The 22,407-nt window shown below is 54.6% G+C and overlaps 1 protein-coding gene and 1 long non-coding RNA gene across 2 annotated transcripts in view; one reads left to right on the top strand and one right to left on the bottom strand.

Annotated features, from left to right (window-relative positions):
• Window positions 1-1,250: 1,250 nt before the first annotated feature.
• The window catches only part of CNIH3 (cornichon family AMPA receptor auxiliary protein 3), a 98,185-nt gene continuing 77,028 nt past the window's right edge, over window positions 1,251-22,407 (bottom strand). The window contains exons 4-6 of the mRNA XM_077901268.1: window positions 16,801-16,913; window positions 12,527-12,670; window positions 1,251-9,114 (exon numbers count right to left, since the gene is read on the bottom strand). Coding sequence (XP_077757394.1) covers window positions 9,087-9,114; window positions 12,527-12,670; window positions 16,801-16,913 — 285 coding nt within the window. The 3' untranslated portion in view covers window positions 1,251-9,086. The remainder of the gene's footprint in view (window positions 9,115-12,526; window positions 12,671-16,800; window positions 16,914-22,407) is intronic.
• Window positions 16,516-21,937, top strand: LOC144315934 (uncharacterized). Its single transcript, XR_013381666.1, has 3 exons — window positions 16,516-16,607; window positions 17,145-17,196; window positions 21,127-21,937. It is a non-coding gene; the product is annotated as an uncharacterized LOC144315934 (long non-coding RNA).

Raw genomic sequence — 22,407 nt, 5'->3', positions numbered from 1 at the left:
CAAGATCTTCAAGAACATTAGCTTAAGAAATGGAAATGCCGATAGAACCGTAGTGGTTGAAGTTTTCCATGCTCTTTTTCTGAGGTATATAAAAGCTGACTCTAGTTTTAGGGCATCTAACTCACCTACCTGCCTGTCTGTCTTCTCCCATCCCACATTCATCCATCCAGGCCAGGCCTTAAGACTCGGGCTTTAAGATAGAATGTACATAGATAAATAATATAGAGTAGAGGGAGAAAATATCCTTTTTCTTTCTAGAATTTCTTTTGGAAAGGTTTCTTCAGAAAACTGTTTTTGACCAACTAACCTGGGGTAAAAGTTGAGCCTCCAGAATACGATTTATTCAATATGAGACTGCAGGGTGTGTGTGTATACACCCGTGTGCTCATGCATGCGTGTGTGTGTGTGTGTGTGTGTGTGTGTGTATTGGAGCCGGGAGGGTTACAAGTCACATTTATTTGTATATCTTTAGAGGAAACACAAGAAGAATGAGCGGAAGGGAGAGGAGGGGGTTAAGGACAAAGGCTCCATGCTGTAGCTCTTCCCCCCACTCTCCCTCATCTTATGTAAAATTACTAAACTCACAAAATAATTGAGGCATATGAATTAGGCAAAAACAATGATGGGGCAAGCCTCTGAGTTCATACCAATGAGAGTATGGACTGTCCAGGCATAGTGGCGGGGAGAAGGAGGAAATATTGAGATTACAGAGGAACTATGGGAGGGCTTCAGAGTTTCATGGAGCTATAATATTGGGGGTTGAAATAAACTCGAATCTTTGATGGCTGCTGAAGACCCAGTGGGCATGCTGGATGGATGGATGGATGGATGGATGGATGGGTGGAGGATAGATGGGTGGGGGGGGTGGATGGGGATGGAGGATGGATGGGTGGATGGATGGATGGATGGGAGAATGGATGGATAGATGGATGGAGGATGGATGGATGGATGGATGGTTGGATAGAGGATGTACGGTTGGATGGGGATGGAAGATGGGTGGAGATGGAGGATGGATGGATGGATGGAGACAGAGGCAGGGAAGTAGATAGGTGTCAGCTGTCTGAGGACTGAGAGCTGCAGTTTCACTTTACTCATTTTTGTACACTCAATGTTATACAGAGATTTTATAAGCATTCATGGAATAAATGAGGTAAGTGGGTGAATAAATAATATACAAATGAATAAATAGATGAATTAACTTTCAAGTACTAATCTAATATAGGTACTCCATGTCTGCACTCACTGTGTGATTATTCTGAAACTCATGAGTTTATTTCATAAGCTACACATATTTCAAGGCTGTAGAAGATACCCCGCCAGCTTAAGCATACTTAGCACAAAGCAATGTTTTACTGCTTCCAGAAGACTTCACCTTTTCTCCTGGTCCACCCGACAAACATTTATGCTCTGTCTTTACCTGAGAGATGCAGAATGGACATGGCAATACATGTCCAGCCCGAGCAGAGCAGAGGCTCTCACAAACAAGCTGGCTTGTGCTGATAACTGAGTTCTGATTCTCTTTCTCAGCCTTCTACAGGATTCTGCAACTGAACGTGCCCTTCTGCACACATCTGAGCTGCTCTTGTCATGGGCTACATATGAGAGTCCTCTGCCTACAAAGCCCTGTATCAGCCATGGAGGCTCTGCCATTGCACACACACCACATGCACCTCTGGGGATCTACGTGGGAGCAGCAGTGGCCACTGATCATGACTCAGTTTGCTGGGATTTTTTTTTTCTAATCACACAGAGAATCTCAATAAAAGGAGATCATTGCAATACCAGCTGTCAGTTCCAGTGAAGTCCTGTAATTGTCACCTTGCCAGACCTTGAAATCCTCCTACACACTATGTCATGGTAATTCATCTAAACTTATGAATTATATGCAGAGATAATGAAACTTACCAGATTACCTTTCAACTTCATTCGAACGGAAATGAACTGGCAAGGAGACTGTAATGACTTATGAGGAGACTTTCATGTCCTTAAAATAGCTGACTGACTTCTCCTCTGCCCTCCACTCTCCCCCTCCTCCTGTTCTCCTGCTACTTCCTTTTCCTTCTCATCAGAAGCTTAGAAGGGCAGAAGACAGGAGGGGCCAATCGTGGGACAAAGTGTGTGACTGTATAAGTGTGTGCATGCATGTATCTGAGTATGTGCACACGTGAGTGTGCATGGTGTGTGAATATGTGTGTGAGTGTGTGTGCATGAGTGAGCACAAGCGGTCGACTCTAACTCACAAGGAAGAGACTCCACACCTTCCTGCCCCCCACCAACACCCACTGCTGCTGGTGAGATTGTAGAAGGCAAGGCTCAAGGATGAAAACCAACCAGAGAGGATATTATGGATAAAACTATTACCTGTTCCTTTTCTTTCTTCTTCCCCTCTCATCGTCCAGAAGGCTATTTATGAATGCACAGCGCTAGCCCAGAACTTCCTCCCCAGACTCTATGCTACTACATGTCTAACACCTGCGCAATGACCTACTGATGGTCAGTGCACACACATGGGGGAGGTGCTGCTGCGTGTTCACCGGCCGGCCGCAGGGCGCATCTTCTGTGTGGGTGAGCGGGACTGCACACCTGAGCTCTAGGCCCAGGCCGGGAGGAGCAGCGTGCACCTGACTCTCCCTACTCTTTGCCGTTGTGGACAACGCAGGCAATCCTAATGGCCTCAAGCAGGTGGACCTGTCTGCCAGGACTGTTGCTCGAGGGCTGGGCCACAGCTGCGTCTGTGTGCCAGACCCTCCCAAGCCAGTGAGTGGCAACCAGAAGCTGGGCTCATTTTTTCCTCAAGGTTTTCTAGCTGTTGTGAGCATGGAAGGTGGTGGAGTCTAGCGTTGGTCATTCCATGACTGCAGAGCCACCATCTACTCTTGTGAGCCTAGGGGTTGTATCTTCCTGATTCAGAAGAACAAGCCCAGAGAGGTCTTTGCAGTGGGGGGTATCTATAGGCACCCAGGCAGTGCCTGCACCTGTTTCACTGCTCCCGAGCCCAGCAAGGTGTGTCCAGGACATGGCTGCACGAAGCCCCCACAGTCCTCCCAAGATATGGGTTCCTACCAACCGGAGTGGCTCTCTGCTTCCTGCTGATTCCAGATGTGATCCAAAATTTCATTCAACATATACTTGCAGTGGCCTAATAAAAACTCCGCTCAGCTCTGGGAGCTACCTCCCAGAGGTAATGAAAGCCTGTCCTCCTGGAGTTTATAATCCATGGGATCCTGAATCCAGTCTTTCCTACATTTTTCTGCCCTTGAATTATGTGGATTAATTCTCATCAGCGCTGTTGGCCAGTTTGGGCCAAGCCTGACTTTTTCACACTAATTCCCATCCTCAGTTCCCTGTGTGGACCTATCTCACCCTAATGCACACTCGTCTCCCAGGCCACCCTCAACCGGAGGGCTCTGCCCCACTCCCCGCTCATCCCAAGTGCCCTGCAAGCCGACCAGCCTCCCCCTTGATGCTGGGGCCAGAGCCCCCTGCACAGGTAAGCTGGGGAGGTGTGTGGGGGTGTTTAGGCTGCAGGTCCCACGGGGGTTTGACCACAGAACTCTGCTTCTACCTGACACCCCACCACACACAGGGCTCTCCGCAGCCCGCGGAGCCCAGAATGCCACCTCGACATCAAATGTACCCTCCATGGAGCTATGGGAAAATCAGAACAGCATCAGATGACCTGTCCTGTGGGGCCACGAACCAGCAGTATTTCCCTGAGAACCTCTAGTTCTGTTGTTTCCATCACTGCAGACCATCCCCAGCATGGGGGCCTGATGGATGCCTTCATTATAATTTAATGTGGGGACTGGTGTTTAATTGGTTCTCACTTTCCCCAGGTGCCCTGCTCTAACATCTCAGAGATGTATCCCTACCAGAAAGGAGATGCCATTTCTCTGAGATGCCAAGCATCGCTGGAAGGGATAGGGTCTGCTGCTCAGAAATGCCACGGTGGCTTGGAAGTCTCTCCACTGGCTGTCAGCCTCCTTGTGCTGGTGAGTCTCTCAACCAAGGGGTGTGCATTTGCCCCTGTGGTGCCTGGTCTGGAGGGGAGAGTGTCTTGCCTGGAGGAGATGTGCATGATCAGCATCTGCAGGGCTGGGGCTGGCCGGGAGCAGACATCCACCCTCGCCAGCCTGCAGAGCCCAGCAGAGAAGGAGCTGCAGGTCATGAGCTTATCTGTGTGCAAAGCACAGCTGCAGACCTCACTGAGATGCCCTGAGCCCCAAGATCCCCTACAGGGTGGATAACATGATGGAGTGTGGTCAGCATTCACCCCAGCATTCACACAAGACACATGTGTCCAGCGGTAGGAGGGTGCAGAAGACCCCTGGGATGGGACCCACCATACAGGAAGGATGGCGGCCCCCACAGTGACTCAAGGGCACTGGGATCAAGGCCAAAGTACAAAAGCATGTTTCCACTCAGCAGAGAAGTCTACTTACGTCACATCCAGGCCCACCCCGTCAAGACTTAGGATGCCTTCAGAGGTACTGGCCGCCCACCTGCCACTTGGTCACTGGCTCTGCAGTGTCACCTTTGGTGCCAGAGCTGGGAGTACTGTGTACAGCCAGGTGTGAACCCCAGGAATTAGTAAACTTCCAACAAGAAGCACTGCATGCAAGGGAGGAGGGGACTGGATCTGCCACCTGTGCTCACTTCTGTGGTGCAAGTACTCCAACCATGGCCAATTTCAAGCTACAGCTGCACATCATCAAGCTCACCAAAGCACACGGTGACACCTCGATCCCACCGTTGGGGCAACACACGTAACCTCAAGAGCACAGATATAGCAAAATGTAGTGACATAATCATGAGGTGGTGAGTTTTGACTCTACGTTACCTTTGTTTTGAGTATAATTTATTTTGTTCTAAGCTTACATAACCAGTTCTTATAAAGGCTGTGTTGGACAGCTGTTGAGCAGGATCCCCAAGAAACCTAACAACTGGCTCCCACAGCCTAGCACTAGGCCATTTGGGAAGGAAGGAATATGTGGGCATCACATGGTGGTCAAGAGGTCAAGGTCAGCACGAGAAGACTCCCAGGGCACCCAGAGCCACCTGGCTAGAGCTGAGCAGCAGAGAGATGGTCGTAGCAATGTGGGGGCAAAGCCTGCTGTGGCCTGCTACCCTGCATGGCTCCTGGGCATGGGAGCAGCCAAAACCCAGTCCTGGGGCCTCCCCCAACACCCAGGGACCGCAGCCTCTGCTGAGGTCTGGACCACTCTCACCAGCGCATGGTTTGGAGCAGCCCACGTGTAGGAATGGGGAGGTTGGGAGAGGGGTCTGTGCAGCTGCCCAAGCACCTGCTGGTGCTACTCGTCTCTCTCGAGGGAGAACAGAACTGTCTCAACAGCCACAACTTCATTCAACATCGGTGCAACTGCCAAGCCTAAAAATAGAAGGAAAGGGGAGATCTGCTCGGGAGGGCTGAGCTGTGTCCTTGGGTCGCACACCGGGACAGCCGGCCGCAGGATGGGAGTGGGAAGGACGGCAGCTGAGGTTCTATTTAGGAAGGCTGTCTTCAGTCTGCGAGGGCGGGCGGGGAGCCGCCCTGAGGACCGACGTGGGCAGACCCAGAGCGCCTGGGACGAGGCAGGCCGTCTGCACAGGACTCACAACCACTCTAGCCAGGCAGGTGTTTTCCCTCACCTTCCAGGTAGGAAAGCTCAGTGTCAGAAAGGTCGGGAAGCCTGCACAAGACCCCCGAGCTCAGACAGCATGGCTCCTGCTTGCCCTCCTCACTTGGATGGAGGAGGAGGGCAAGCAGTCACCCGAGTAACTTCCACCAGCTTCAGCATTTGGACTATTTGAACTATGAACTGGACCCAGTGGCAGCTCCTATTTTGCAATATTGTGGCACTGAGACCATGCATATATGTACTCTACAGGACTCCTGCCAGGGCCAGTGTCCAAGTGCAGTGGCCATGGGCTGGCAACACAGTGCTGGAAAGAGGGGTCAGGATATTGTGGACGGGATGAGGCATTCGGCAGACAGCTGGTCCAGGTGACCTCCCTGCCCCAGAGGCCGTGGACTTGGATGCACCCAGGGCACTGTGGGGATGGCAAGGAAGACCCAGCTCCTACAGAGGGAGGGCCTGACTTACCATGTACAGGGAGTTCATCTCGGTTCTCTGAAAATATTACCTCATTTAACCTAACAAGTCGTGCAGTGGGTGTCATTTGGTGATGTGAAAAGTAAGTGACCCCAGCAGGTTCCACCCTGTGCCTTTGGCCTACAGCTCTAATGTTCCAAGGAAACTGGTACCAGGTCCCCCCAGGACCTTCCCTGATGCCTATGCCCCTGAAGACCTCTCTCCCAGGTGCCCAGAGCCATGCTGGGCAGGGACAGCCATCCATCAGCCACTGTGGGACTTACCCAAGGCACTGACCCCAGCTCCACTGACTCCCTGCCTGGGGTCGATTCTGTGGGACCAACAAGGACAGGTGAAGATATCCCAGCATGCAGTATTATGTGGGGAAAGTCACAGGGGGCTTTAATGATGGCCCTTGCTCTGCCTGCCCTCCCTAGCTGAGGGCCTCTGACGTCCTACAACGTCCCACACCTTGATTTAGAGCTGTGGTTACTGCTGGGCCCTGGTCTGGCTCGGTCCCTGGGGCAGATTCACACACCCCGAGCCTCCCTGGCTTCCTCGTCGCTAACCTGGGGTGACCACCTGGCACCCAGCGCTGCTCCAGCAGCTGTGCTCACCACTCTCACCTCTATGCACATGATTCACTTCTCCCAGGACCTGAGAATTGGCTCCAGCTCCCGACAGAGCAGCAGAGTTGTTCCCAGTCACAGCCTGTAGGAGGGAGGTACTTGGATGTTCCTGCACCTGCAGAGGACCCCCTTGGGGGGAGAACCTGCCACAGCAAAGCAAGTCTGAGGCTCTCACAGAAGGAGAAGAAAACGAGGCACTTCATCTACAGCTCTATGTCTTTAGATCTCCTTTTCTCAAGTTCAGACTAATGGAACTGTAACAAGAGCCTAAGTTACTTTGCTGGCTTTCAGGTGACAGAAAAGGACATGGGAGGGATGCCTGGGTGGCTCAGTGGTTGAGCTTCTGCCTTTGGCTCAGAACATGATTCTGGAATCCAGAATCGAGTCCCACATCAGGCTCCCTGCAAGGAGCCTGCTTCTCCCTCTGCCTGTGTCTCTGCCTCTCTCTCTCTGTGTCTCTCATGAATAAATAAATAAAATCTTTAAAAAAAAAAAAAAAAAGAAAAGAAAAGAAAAGGACATGGGGTTTGTGAAGTCAGGCGACCTGGGTTTAAAAGCAGATCTGTGACTGCTGCGTGACTACAGGTAAGTCACTTACCCTCTCTGAGCCTCTGCTTCCTCACTTGGAAAATGGGAAAAAGAAGTGTATGGAGCGCATAGGATGGTGAGGAAGGTCAAATAAGATGTGAAAGCAATCTGTAGAAGGTGAAGCTTTAGGCGAATGTGAACTACTATTTACTGCGAAGAGAAAGCAACATTTAATGTTCAATCTCAGTAAACAGAACCTCAGGCAGTCAGTGTGTCAGAAATCCCTACTTCCATTCCCATGGTCTCTTTGTGTTTGTATCTGCTACTACGAGCCACTTCACAGCTTTCTGGAAGGAGGCAAAGTACAAAAACAAGCAAGACAGCTCCAAGGTGAGAAGCAAGGCTGGGAAAGGGCTCCTGCAGCGGGTCTTCCCGGGAACGGGGTCGGAGACGAGGCTGAGCAGCCCCAGAAACCCAGCCAGGACGATGGACACTGCCTGGATCAAGGGGAGTCAAGTCGCTCCCCAAAATACCGCCTGGAATCCCCCGGTTTTATACCTTCAGCCTCAGCGCAGAAATCGGAGTTTTGTTCTCTCTACAATTTTTAGAAGCAAAACACCTTTTGGAAACTTTTTTTCCTAAGCTACCAGTTTACCAACCACTCAGAGGCGAAGCCAGCCTGTAACAGGGTTTAAATGAGAGCAGCCAGGTCGGTGAGACACTGAGCCGCCACTGCAGTTTCAACATAGCGCACTCGGCGTTACCAGCACCATCCGTAACCTGACTCACAGGCCCCGACGGAGCTGGGTGCAGGTATAAATAGCCCGTGTGTGTCAAACATAAGAAAGGAAGGGAAGTTGGGAATGAAGTGGAAATCATTGTGCCCAATTTAAACACAAAACATCTCAGCCTTGTCATTATTTACAACCCCCTGTGACAACTCCTACCCGAAGAGGAGAGAATGTCATATGGAAAATTCTAACTAAGCGAGTGTCCTCGCGTGGAGCTAACACAGGGAACAGCGCAGCGTCATGTCACCCCGCCGTGTCACCTCCCGGCCGCCGGATGCGCGTGGCACAAAGCAGGCACCACAGCATTTCTGGGCTCGCGGCCGCTTGGGGTCCTCGAGACAAGGCAGCCTTGCCAATGTTGAGCAGTCGATCTGCATTCATTGATTCTGTGATGGTTTGCGACTGATGGCAGCAGAGTACGGTCTGTGGTGGCAAAGGACTAACACTTTGAACATGTCGGGGTTTTAAAAAATCGTTTTTCCCTCGGATTCCCGCCTCCTCTTGACTTTGGACATAACTCCTGACCAACACAGCCCCAGGCCCCACTCCTGGTGTCCTGAGCCGGCTCTCCCAAAGCAGACGGCCTGCGGGGTCAGGGCCTTTGAGCCAGAGGCGAATGCATGCACCCCCAGGCCCTCCCACAGAAGCGCAGGCCATGGCCAGGGGTCAGAAGAAACACGAGAGGCTCGGGTAGCCCGCCACGCCCTCGGGCTCCGAGGGTCCCACAGACGCGGCCTGGGTCTTGGGTCCTTCCACTCCTGGGCAGGCACCGTGCAGCCCCGGCCGCCCCTCCCGCGTGGTCCCGGGGCTCCGTGTGCACGGCACGGAGCTGTGGGGAGGTGCGCTCAGGGACCGCTGCTTCAGCAGTCCTGGCTCAGGAGAGGTCCCACGGCCCAGAAGGGATCGCAACCCTGGGGCGGGCTGGGCAGCGACCCCTGCGCTCCGTGACCTTGGCAGTCCACAGGTGTCTCTCACATGGCCCCATCTGGGTCCTTCTCCAGCCACCAGCACACGTGACCTCAGCCTCTGATGGTGCGCAGTCTGAGCTAAGAGCTCACTAGCGTGTAGATCATGCTGAATATGGAGAGAAGAGGAAGAGAAGGGGTGAGTGGGAGCCTTCAAGGGACTCAGATGGACCCTCACCAAAGGAGAGGGGTGGCTTCTTTCTCATCCTGGCGCTGGAGTGTCTGTCCCCTGCTGTCCCCACTTCCCACCACGTTGGACTAAACATCTGCTATGACCAAGTACTGTGTCCCTTGGATAAAAGATGTGATCGGTCTAAGTGACTGCGTGGTTATTATGTAATGGGGTTTAAATGAGACCAGCCAGGTCGGTGAGACACTGCAGGAGGGGGGAGCAGCTGCAGGTCTCTGGGGTGTGGAGTGCAGAGGATTCTCTTCCTATCAGCTGCCACATGCTCATGTGATGGCTGCATCCAGGATCCCAGATGATGCCACATCCTATCCCACTGCTGGGAAATGACCCTTATCACTATTCCAAGGCCCAATGTGTGAACACAGGCCCTCTGCATATAGAAACTAAATGAATTCTTTATAGGGTCACTCCCTGGACCTCCTGTTTTTAATGGAATCCAGGCATCAAATGTGCATTGAGAGCATGTGTCCTGGAGGTCACGCATCCCTGTGCTTCTAGAAAGGGCTGAAGGCTAATTCTGCAAGATGGAGGATGTTCCATGCCAAAATATACCACTTAGCCTCCCTGGAACAAAGAAAAACAACCACATTTTCACATCATAGAGAGGGAATTGGATAACCTCAGACAGAAAACCCAATGAAAGAAGCTCTGCTTTACTTCTAACCCTGCCTAGTTTCAAAGGCCCAGCAAGCTCCTCTAAGCACGTGCAGTTCCATCTCTGAGAACCTGGTACCTCTTGTGCCCACACAGCATCCCTGGCTAGGCCGGAGCTGGAGGCTCTCAGTGCACCTGGGGAAGCCAGGGGTCACATGAGAAGTGCATCGCTTGAGGGCACAGAGCCAGGGAGGGAAAAGCAAAAAGCCAAGGCCAATGCACTCTCCATGACAGCATCGAGTGACATCACAGATGCCCTTTACCTGCTCTACTCACTTGCAGTCACTCACTCATTCAGCATTTATCGGGCGCCTCCTGCATGCCAGGCACCATTCCCGGTGCTGAGAAACATGGTGAGCCTGCAGTCCGGTGCCTGCCCTGAGGTGGTGCACAGCCAAGCTCCAGCAACAACCAGGAGCTCGTGAGTACGTCCTATGTGCTATGCTCTGGCCAGGGCCCTCGCTTGTGCACAAGCGAGTAAGACAGACAGACGGGGTGTCTGCCATCAAGTCGGCCATAGATAAGATGGATATAGAGGCAGAGGAATAAACATGAAGGAAGTAGCATGACCCAGAGCGATGCAGGAGGGTGGTGCTACTTCACCTCTTGGTTTGAGAGATGGAGCAGGCAGACAGTCCACACTGGACTAACCTGCTCATGTTCCCATTAGCTAGGATCCACCCCAGGAACCTGCAAACACATCCTGGTCCACAGGGCACCCACTGGGATGGTTAGCACACAATGCTGAGAAGAGCCTTGGCTGTGAGGCCATATAGACACCTCTCGACAAGGGCCTCGGACACACCTCTTAATCTCTGCGAGGTCTTGGGGAGCCCGAGGAAGCTGTGAGATGCTAACCCCACCATGACAGGCTCCCAGTGGCTGTCACTCCAGTCCAGCACTGTGCTCAGCCTGCACATAGCTATCCACATGCTTGGGTCCCCTTCTCCCGTGATGAGGTGACCAGGGCTGACAGTCCTGTGTGCCCCAGAGCCCTGGATCTAAGCAGCTGGGAGTTCTGGGGTGGGAGAAATGGGATCTTTGGGGAGCTCTGCAGAGCCTCAAGGCACCAGATTCAACAAAGAAGGGGGAGCCCTGGCCACCACCCAGGGTCCCTGCAAGCAGGAGGAGTTGTCCTAATTTTGTTCTGGCAACGAAAATTAACAAATGCAGCATGAAGGCAGGGCCAGACTGAACTGAAGGACAGACAGTTAAACAGAATGTCTGGAACACGATCATTTACAGGATGATCACTCCTGGCCAATGGGCAGGAGCTGCCAACACCACCCCTGCCGCCCCCTCGTGCCCCCGCAGCCTCTCCAGAGATGCTTCAGAGACCCTCAGGCTCCTTGTAAGTTGACGCAGACAGTGTCCCAGGATGGTCCATAGGGAAGGAGGGGGAAGGGGTCATCCTGAGCCTAGACCAACTCTTGACCCCAAGAAGAATGTAGTAGAATAACTGTGAATCCCCTCCAAGGCTGAGTTATCCCCAAGGTAAGGTGTATGCCCAGGGCCTCGCGTCTTCTGGACGCTGGGACGTATATGGGCAAGGGGGCATATCCAAGCAGTATCCTGGGGGATGCCCAGCCACAAAATCCTGAGTCAGCCAATACAAGCCCAAGAATCTGCATTTTTAAGAAGTACATCCACCTCACTTGATGCAGAAAGCCCAAAGACCACACTTTCATAAGACTTTTCTCGAGCTTTCCTAAGACAGCCAGCAGTTAAGAGCCCCACGTCTGGGATCAGACTTGAGATGCACTTGCAGCTGTGACACAGGAAAGCATCCGACATCTGGGATTCAGGTTCCTAAATGTTAACATGTGGACGACGATGGCATCAAGCCCCTAGCCTGGGCCATACAAGCCACGCTCTTGGCTCCAAGCCCGGCTCATTTGTAAGTGTGGATAAATCAGCCAGGCCCCAGCCTGCCCCAAACCTGAGGCTGCCTTGCTAACACTCCCACCCTCCTTTCCTTGCCTGGCTCCCATCAGCAGCAGCCCTGGGACGCCCGCAGATTTCGTGGCCACGGGTAGCGACCGGGTAGTGAGGTGGTAGATGAGGCGCCCCAGAGATGTGCCCAAGGAGGAACAGGAGGGAGACACTTTAAGAAAAGGCACCCTTGGGGCCCGAGCCATAAGGCAGTCTGTTTACGGCCATCTGCTTGGCTGGGCCGCTATGCGCAGAGGTGCAGACAAGGGAGGCGTCTGAACAATCGCAGAGTCAGCACGGTTTACGTAATGGGCATGGCGTTATGTAATATCGGGAGAGCTGTGAGCGTGCGCTTGCAATGACCCAGGGTGACCGCCACCCAGGGTCTCTGTTCTGCTCCCCAGATGCTTGCAAGGGGCCACAAGGCGAGGCGTCCAGGGGCTACAGAGAACGCAAGTGGCTGAGCTGTGGAGGGAGCCCTACGGGGGGGAAGGAGTGATGAGCTGCAGCTCACCAACCCCCTCCCCAAGGTGTGGGGACAATGCGTTTCACTGTGCGGACCTACAGACGCTCCCGCCAGTGGGAGACCCCTGCAGGACCCTCATCGCCTCCGAGGCAGGTGGCTGGGGTCTTACCCAGCAGGCTGGAACCCCCACCCTCACAGGTCACCCACTAGGGCCAGTGGTGGCCTGAAGTTGCTCCCATGTGCCGCAGGATGAAAGCACCAGGAGGGTCAGAAACTCACCAGTAAAGGTAGTAGAAGAAGGACAGCAAGTAGAATGCCAGCTTGCACCAGGCCTCCTTCTGGCAGTAGCTCAACGTGTCGGCGTTCATGACCGCCGGCGGGTCGTAGGCTAGCTCCGAGCTATCTGCCGGGCAGTGGAAATACCTGCGGGGACAGAAGACACAGCACCCTTGGCTCTGAGGCTCGGATGGGACGTGGGAGGCCATCTGTGTCCAAGGGATCTCTACTAAGTGGTGGTCCACCTCTGCCCGCATCGTGGCCCACATCGCAGCCTGGCAGTGTCCTGGAGCAGGGCGTAGCTCCCAGAGACAGGGACCCCGGCACGACGGGGATGGCACCCGCAAAGCCGCTCCAATAGAGGGAAACGTGTCACCCGGAGCTGCCTGTGGGCGCCAACAAGAGCCTCTTGCCCCAGGGGCGCAGGCACCCAGGTGGGTGTCAGCTCAGGAACAAGGGCGACTCCACCGGCCACAGTCTCTCTGAATCATTAATGACTGGGTTTAATGCCATCCTCCACTCAGACCTGAACGCTAGGGGAGGGATGTCGCGTGCCTGCTGGGGTGTGGTGGGGTTCAGATACTATTCTCCTGGTGGAAGGACCCTGAACAGCCAAAGACCATTGGCTATGATGGGGACAGGGCAGCAGAGGGACCTGGGGCAGGAAAGCACAGGGAGTGGGCCAGAGGGAGGCTGAAGTCTATGCAGAAACACCCAACAGGCTCATTCACAGGAGTGAGGGCCACCCTGGGGCTGACCTCTGGCCCCGGCACAGCCTCGGGGGGCTGCTGTCACTCTGGTGGAGGCAGGAGGCCCGGCCGGAGAGCAGCTTTAGGCAGATTTCTCCAGGGCTCAGAAGAGCGCCTGGTCACTAGCAACATGGGACCTGGTGTTCCAGCCGAGCCTCACCCCCTCAGAGGACAGCGACAGTGTCGGTCATCACAGGATGCCAGGAGGACAGCATAAGCCGATTCAGAGATGCTGCTGCTCTCAGTTCTCTAGGCCACTCCTTGCCTCCTAAGCGGGAGATTCAAAATCCAGGGGCCTCTGGGGAGACCTCGTTCAGTGGGGGCAGGGGCGGCAGGGTGGCCAAGCGGCTTGGTGGAGAGAGCCGGGGCTCTGTGGCTCACCGGCCACCAGCCTGACACCTGACCTTTGCCAGCTGGCCACTGGCCCTCTGAGCCTCAGCTTTGTCGTCCGTAAAATGGGGATGAAAGTGCCCACTCCACGGGGCATCATGACGCATGGTGCTGGATGTGATACTCTGCCAAGAACAGGACTGAATGGAGGTGCCCGGGCTGCTTTCCGCCAGCACCCGAGAGCCAGGGCAGGAGGGGCCGAGTCCGCACAACGTCCCGGCCTGGGCCCGGGGGAGGCAGGAGCAGAAGCCCAAGGCAGACGGTGTTCAAGGACTCTCATTTTCAAAGGACCCTCCTCTCCCCATTTCTTTTCGTTTCCTGAGCACTTAGGAATTGCCAGAACTGACTCCACAGTCAGACAAGGTCCCCCAGGCGGGGACATGACAGCCACTCCCTCACACACGCACACGCAAGGACTCTGTGTCCACCTCTCCCCTATGCTGGAAGAGCACCAGTCAGTCTTGTAAATCCACCACATCTTTGATTCCCTGGGCTGGCGACACGCTACTAGAAGGCTCTTAAATAGATTTCTCTTGCAGGGAGGGGGCTTTCACAGGGAGCAGGCCTGGTGACAAGGACACGGGCTATAATCCATACGGTGGGGGCTGAACCAGGCCTGCTGTGTCCCAGCTCAGCGAGTCTGGGCGACAGTCCCCCTGATCTGTGTGTGACACAGGGAGGGGTCCACCTGGTGGTGTGGATACTGGGTAAGCTGAGCCCACAAAGCCCCGGGGTGGGCAGGAAACAGATTCCAACAGCACAGTGTTCCCAGCTGACAGTCGTCCATGCCCTCCGTGGGTTACCGTCGCTCACAACAGGACTCTCCTGGGGCGCCTGGGGGCTCCATCGGGTAGGCATCTGCCTTCGCCTCGGGCCATGATCCTGGGGTCCTGGGATTGAGTCCTGCATCAGGCTTCCTGCTCGAGGGGGGCTCTGCTTCTTCCTTTGCCCATCCCCTCCCCCTCACTTGTGCCCTGTGTCACACTCGTTGGCTCTCTCTCTATATCAAATAAGTAAATTAAGTCTTAAAAAAAAAAACCCACAGGACTTTCTTGTGTCCCTGAGTCATTTCCCTTTTTCCCTAAAGCTGCACTTCCTCCTACTCTAGGTCAATGGCGCCACCCCTGCCAGCCCCACCCCTGCCAGCCCGCAGAGCCGAGGCTGCCCTTGCCCCACCCCTGCACCTGCTCACTGGCCGAGCTCACATCCACAGACCCTCTCTGTCCATCCCCACTTCCATCGCGCAGTAACCCTGGGGGTCCAGTTCTTGTGTCTCTTCACCTGAGATTCCACTGTGATCACCTAACTGGACACATCCTCCCAAGTTCACCCTCCTCCCCTCTACTCAGTGGCCATGGTCGCTTTCCTAACACCGAGTCAGGCAGTGCCACTTTCTTCCCCAAAAGTTTCTGAGAGCTTCCATTCCCTACAGAATACGTTGATTCCAACGCCCCCACCAGAGAGTTCTGGACCCTCCATGCCTGACCCCTCTGTGGTCCATCAAGCCCACATCCACCGTCCCTCCAAAAACCGTGCAACCAGCCACACTAACCCAGTGCTGTCCTACCTCCGAGCTTGTGCTGGGCTCACCCCCCACCTGCAGACTTCGCAGTGACCCCCTGCCTGTTTGCCCTAAATTTCTCTGCACGTCTGCGCGCATTCCTCACGTCTGCTAAGAATCTACTTCCCTCCACCACTGGGATAAACGTGCGTCAAAGGTGAAGATTCCATCTCACACCCAAGTTGGACTCCCTTACAGGGCCGGGCGTGGGGCATGTCTCCCAGGTGCACTAGATGAAGGAGAATGTGCTGCAGACGTGATAAATGCCGGCTACGTTTCATGGTAAGAGGACGATGAGGAAATATGTGGGGCACAGCAGTGCTGGGAGCAAGGGGTCAAGGGTGCTTGATTCACCTGCACGGCAGCATTCTGCACCTCGGTTTCCCCTTCCTACCTCCTACGTCCATATGGCGACAGCATTTTACAAAGTCCAAATCACGTGATCGGATGCCTAGTCTTGACAGAGAATAGAATATTTAAAATCAGAACTGTCCCAGAAAATCCAGCCCATCTGGTAGATGCTTTTTTATTCAGATATTATTCAGGGACACCTGGGGGGCTCAGACAGCTAAGCCTCTGACTTTTGGTTTCAGCTCAGGTCATGACCTCAGGATCGTGAGTGGTGGAGCCCCATGTCAGGCTCCTTGCTGGGGTGGAGCCTGCTCAGAATTCTCACTCTGAGCCCCATCCCCAGGACAAACAAATCTTTAAAAAAAAAAAAAAAGAGGGCAGTCCAGGTGGCTCAGTGGATTAGCGCCGCCTTCAGCCCAGGGCATGATCCTGGAGACCCGGGATCGAATCCCATGTCAGGCTCCCTGCGTGGAGCCTGCTTCTCCCTCTGCCTGTGTCTCTGCCTCTCTCTGTGTCTCTCATGAATAAACAAAATCTTAAAAAAAAAAAAGAAAAAAAGATATAATTCACATGCCAGAAAGTTCACCTTGTTAAAGTACACGATCCAGTGATTGTTAGCATGTTCAGAGAATTGTCCTGTTATCACTAGCACCTAGTTTGGGGACATCTTCACACCAAAAGAAGTAAGTCCACACCTGTTAGGAGGCCCCACCTGACCCTCCCGGCCCCTGGCAACCACCGCCTACTTCCCTTCCCTTCAGACTTGCCCCTTCTGGACATTTCACATGAATGGCCTTTTGGGCCTGGCTCCTTTCACTTGTCGAGCTCTCAGGGCTCATCCATGTCGCAGCGCATATCACTACATCACTGCCTTTTATTACCAAATAATGTGTCTTTGCAAGGACGTACCGTGTGTCTGTCCATTCATCTGTTGGTAACCATGTGGACTGTTTCCATTTGGGGGTGATTTTGAATAGCTGCAGCTGCTTTCAACAACGATCCCTGTGGGCTGAGGCTGCAGCATGTGGAGCTGGTGAGAGAGGCCTTCCCTCACGGGGTGCCATCTGCGAGTAGCTTGCAAAGAAGGCCGCGGAGAACAGGTCTCCAAAAGGCAGAGAAGGGAGGGAGGCACAGGGCAGCCAGTCTGTTTGGGGGTCATTGTCTCTGGAGGGCCGGTGCCCAAGCAGATAGGAGGAAGCACAGAGCAGCCCCACCTCCAGACTTACCTCCAGAAGTGATAGAAAAGTAGAGGGACGTTCAGCCCCAGGGTGAGCCACTCCTGAGCACACAGGAACATGATGCAGAAGAGGCTGTGGATGCAGTATTCTGGTAGCACCAGCTGCAGGGAGGCAGAGACACAGGCCTGCATTACACGGGGTACGGTCACTCCTGCCCCCAGGCTGCCAACACACTGGCGACCCAGAGGCCTTCCTGTAGTGGCACCGAATCAGATGTAGCCCATCTCTGCTACATCCTCCTCCCTGTGGCCCCACAGCCACACTTCATGCCCACGTGCAGTAAACACAGGCTCTCAGGCACCCTACTTACCAGAATGGGCTATTGCTTCTAGGGGTCATCCTTGCCTGGCCGTGGAAAGCGAGAAGAGAAACACCCGCGATCCTGTAAGTGCCCTGCTCCTGGCTTTCCAGGCCTACGTACCCTCCTCTATAACCTGGCAAACCTAAAGCAAATACGTGTTTTTGTTTCAAATGTGGGCGGGCCAGGAAAAACAGAATTTCTCCTGATGGTAGGTGGACCAGGGGAGCCCAAAGATAATGGCAGTGACAATGGAGGACAGAGAGGCCAGCCTGGACCAGGAGATGCTGGGGGAGCTGGCAGGAAGACCAGGCTCCCCAGCCCCAATGCAGCCACGCCAGGGATAAGTGGTAAAAAGAGGTTTTATTTATTTATTTATTTATTTATTTATTTATTTATTTATTTATTTATTTATTTGTAAAAAGAGTTTAAAGTCGTTACAAACTCCCCAGGATATTTACGTCGTAACAGAAATCAAAGTTGTGACTGTAAAGAAGAAATGTGGTTCCCCAGGCCAGTAAAGAAACCCAGAGATGGAGAGGGAGTGCACCATCTTCCCCGTCACGGAGGAGCCAGTGCGAGGCCCATTGTTGAGCCGGCATGAATGCCTCTGAGCTCCGAGAAAAATCTTTCCAGCCAGTTTCGTGGGCTGATCTCAAATGCTGCTTCCTAAGGGAAGCCCCGCTCAGACCATCCCTCACCCCTGCAGCTCCTGCAGCCCTCTCAGGCCCGCTTCGTGCTCCCTGACCTCACCTGGCGGACCTCCTGGACCTTCCCCTCCCCCAGCAAGTCAGTGTCCTCCTCCCACCCCCAGCACACACGCCCGCGCTGTCTCCTAGACTGAGCAAGTATGGGATGCGGTGAGGCGGCCAGGGTGTGGGTCTGCGGCAGGGGCTGCTGGCCTTACGGATGCAGCCTGGCTCACCAGCCAGGGCGTCTGTGGACAGAAAACAGACCGCCTCAAACTGTCCCATCTTTGGGCTCCTTCATCCCTCCCTGTGTTCACGGGGCTTAACTGCCCCAGACGACCCTGTAAGAGATGCGCTTCATGACCAAGCAGCATCTTCCTTACCCAGGAGTCTGCTCAGGGATGAACGTGTGGACCCATGCCTTGGAATCGAGGAGCTCTGGAGTCCCACCAATGGGGCCAGCTTTCCAGACACAGCAGCCCAGGTCACAGCCAGCCTGCAGGCCTCGGCCACCGGGGAAGAGTGGGCATCCCCACAGCCCCTCCTCACAGGACCGCCCACCAAGTGTCCCGGCTGCAGCCCTGCTCACCTCCCCTGCGGAGTCCATGCTGGATTTCAGGCCCAGGGCCTCTCCCATCTTCAGGGCTTGATTTACAGTGGAAGCTTCAACCTTCCAAGCAGGGAGGTTGGTCACTGTCACCACACAGAGGGAAACTGCCAACCGTGCTCTTCTGGGGCCTTCTCCCAGTGGCCTCATACTGTCTCTGGACAGCACCCCTACCAATGGGAGAGGCTCCTCCCATTTCTCCCCCACCTCGCTAGAGTGCGGGGTCCCTTCCCGCTTGCTTCCAGCCACAATGGTGTGGACATGAGGACCTGCCCCTCACCCCGGGGCTGGTGACAGGCTGCCAGGTGTCCACACTGGCTGCACAGTGCCCACCTCTGGGGAATCACACTGGGTGAGTCACACACAGCAGCACGCCAGCAGCCAGGCCCTGGCACCGGCCAGCCAATGCCACCCACTCTGAGGCCCTTCTCTCCCCGACACTGCGAGGGCATTAGGGTGGGGAGTAGCCCATCCACCCAAAACTCCAGGTGAGAAGAGGGCCCAGGTGATGGAGGAGCATGTGAGTGTGAACAGGCCAGTGGCCTTTAAGCTGCTGAGATTCAGGGGTTGCCTCTCACCATAGTATGATTTGACCCATCTAGTCAGACACAGGACAAGGTACCTGTGGGAACAGTGGGGCCAGGCTCATCCCTCTATCCCCCAGCATTGCCCCTCATGAGCATGGCCAGCACAGCGGGGCTGATGACCATGGGGCCATCATGCTCATCCCCACGTGGCAGCTGGACTGGATGCTCCACTCTGAGCTCACCTGCTACATACAGATCACCTTGACCCTTGACCCCAGTGAGCACACCCTTGACCTTGAGCCACATCCCCACACTGGAGTGGGTTGGGTTTTCCTAAGAAAAGCTGCTGAATGACACCAACCTCATTCTCCCCCCAGTGAACAGAGGAGCTGCCTCCATGCAGGTGTGGTCCATGCAAGGAGGAAGCCCCACTTGCCTGATTTGCAGAGCCAGAAACACTGACTATGCCACCCCATGCAGGTCTGGTGGGACTGCGAGGGGCTGCACTCACTCCACCCAGAGCAGAGGACGGGGACACCTCACCACTCAGGGAGGCCAGAGGCCCACAAACAGGGAGAGGTGCCCTAGGGACCCAGCAGAGGGTGGGTCCAGCACAAGACACCTGGAAGGGCCACCACCTCACCATGTACTGGCATGGAGCCCGGGGCAAATGTGACTTTACTCCCTCTGTGAGGGCCTCACTCTGGGAGCACGAGCAGAGCTTGCACTTGTCCAGGAAGACCTCACTGATTTCACCCACTCCCCAACCTCTACCATCACTCGTGACTCCCTGCCCAGGCTCCCAGGCTCGCCATCTCATCCAGGCAGAGCCTGGATCTCACCCAGATATTTCCCAACCTCCGGCCTCTGCAAAGCCACCCTCACGGACGACCCGTGGCTGCCCACAGCCACCGGCTCTGACTCCTCCGTGTCACCTGTTCCCTCTCCTATCTGCCATTTTTCTTTCACTGCCACTTGTGGTTGTTCTTCCTCTTTTATTTCTACTGCCCCTACTGCCCTGGGCCTCCGCACCCCCTCCCAGGGCCAGGGCAAGAACATTCTGGCAGGTTTCCTTCCTTATACACATGCACTGCGTCCAGCAGAGCACTCACCCCTCGGCTCAGCTCCTGAATCCACAAACATGTTCTCCCGGCGATTGTACTTGATTTGTCTTCAAAGTGATTTAACTGCATTTGCATGTCTTCCCATCCACTGGCGTGTATGTTGTGTTCTTTCCTGGCTTTAGCCCACAAACAATCTGCTGCTGGCTGGTAGTCCTACGTGTTACGGGAGTGGGATGCAATGAGGCTGCACCTTTGTCTTACTTCACCCCTGACAGGCAGAGGGGCTGCAGGATGCCAAGGCACTCTCTTGGTGCACAGAGAGAGGGATGTGAAAGAGCAGAAGGATGGGACCTCCAGGATGGCGGGGAGGAGGGGATGATGGTGCAGAACGAGCCCCACGGCCGCGTACCTGCTCCTGCCTCTCACCATACATCCCAGGTGGATGGGCCAGCTGAGTCGCTGGAGAAAGTGTGCTGGGACCACACACATACTGAGAGCCACTGGGAAGCCACACAGGGAAGCCACCAGGGCTGTGTTCAGCTTGCAGGGAGTGGCAGCTGTGAGACCCAGTCTCCGTGGACTCAGACAACAAGCTTTCCACTACAAGCACATTGGGCTCAAAATATTCGCCTCCACCTCCAAGTGTTATATGAGTTCTGATAGTTACGTGACGGTCACTGTGTGGTCCTAAGAAATGCAGCTAACCCTGTGGGGTCTTAGTTCCCTTATCTGTAAATGCCAGCCCCCATGGCCTAGGAACACAACCTCTCCTATGGAGGAGGCTGCTCTGGGAGGCGAAGCCGCGTCAAAGGCAGAGGTGCACTGTCATGACCCTTATTGTCACTATCATGTACCAGCTAATCCACACTCAGGTGGGTCACTTGTCGCTCTTACCCAGGACCGATTTTGGCTTCCTAATTCTCCACCTAGTCTCCCCTGAACCACACACACACTGAAACAAAGCCCCCAGCTTCCCCAAGTGGGGAGAGAAACCAAACCTGCCTCTCCAACCATGAAAACCCAGGCTCTGCCTGTTTTTAAGGACGTCTAGGTCTCTGTGTCTATCTGCCCCAGGGCCCATGGGTGTGAAAAAAAAGGATAACACCCTTTCATTTGATTCCCCAAACAGGAGCCCTCCTGGATGAGCAGGGAAGAGGCAATCTTTTCATAACCACCCAGGTGGAGATACCGGCTCTGCTGTCCCCAGGTGAGTAATTGCACAGCTGATTCACCTCAGGGGAGGCACGATGGGACGGAGGGAAAGAAATGTCACATGCCTGGGAACCTGGGATTCTGCTGCACTGGAAGATTAGGAGAAAAGCATCCCAAGTGCTGGCAGGAAACCTTCTTCTGAGTCCCTTTGCTCGAAGGAGGGCACTTTCTCTGCAGTCACTCTGGGTAAACCACTCCTGGAAGGCAGCGGGTTAGAGCCCATGCCAGGTGGGAGCAAGGAGCAGGGAACAGTTTGGGCTCCCTGGCCAGCCTCCCTAAAGGCCTCTGATCCCCTCGTGCTGTGGACTGGCGCCCTGGCCTCCCATGGCATGATTAGCCGGGACACCCCAACAGCTAGGCTTGGGGTTAGGCTGACCTGAGTGACCATTTAATGGTGCCAGCCAGTTCAAGTGTTTGACTTCCTGAAATTTGCATCGATGTTCAAAAAATATCCTAAGAGGTGAGCGGATGACCCTGGCACATAAGTACCTAGCACAGAATCGCCTAGAGTAGACGTGAAGAGCCACCATGAGCTAATGTGATGCGTGCTGATGCATGTCCCCAGGAACCATGGGCCTCAGGGCAGCCCGGGTGGCTCAGCGGTTTAGTGCCTACTTCAGCCCAGGGTGTCATCCTGGAGACCCGGGATCGAGTCCCACGTCGGGCTCCCTGCATGGAGCCTGCTTCTCCCTCTGCCTGTGTCTCTGCCTCTCTCTCTCTCTCTCTCTCTGTCTCTCATGAATAAATAAAACCTTTAAAAAAAAAAAAAAAAGGAACCATGGCCTGGCTCTGCGCCCCGCACAGCCAGCAGCATCCTTGTTGGCGTCATTGTCAGGGTCTAGGTCAGACCTGCTTGGTTGATCCCAGGGACTGGGCCCAGCCTCGAGGGGAGCCAGTCCCCGATCATTTTCCCTGTGGGCCTTTTCTGTACACCAAAACCCACAGAGAATTGGACAAAGACAGCAAGAGGTGTTCCCTACCTGGGTCCCAGCATGCAAGGACAGAAGAATCAAATTGGTCCACCCTCTCCTCCACCCACCCTCCCTGAGCATATTTCATCCAAATCAGGGGAGTTTCTGGGGCTCTCTTGCCCACATGGACTCACTTCTCTGCAACAGTGGCCCAGGGAGAGAAGATAGGGGTGAACCCACATCCCCACTGCCCACTGCTCTTGGCTACCCAGCCTGAGAATGGTCCA

The sequence above is a fragment of the Canis aureus genome, chromosome 6, assembly GCF_053574225.1.
Source record: "Canis aureus isolate CA01 chromosome 6, VMU_Caureus_v.1.0, whole genome shotgun sequence".
In the NCBI taxonomy this organism is placed as follows: domain Eukaryota; kingdom Metazoa; phylum Chordata; class Mammalia; order Carnivora; family Canidae; genus Canis; species Canis aureus.
Note: the sequence above shows the minus strand (reverse complement) of the source record. Positions and strands in the feature narration are given on the sequence as shown.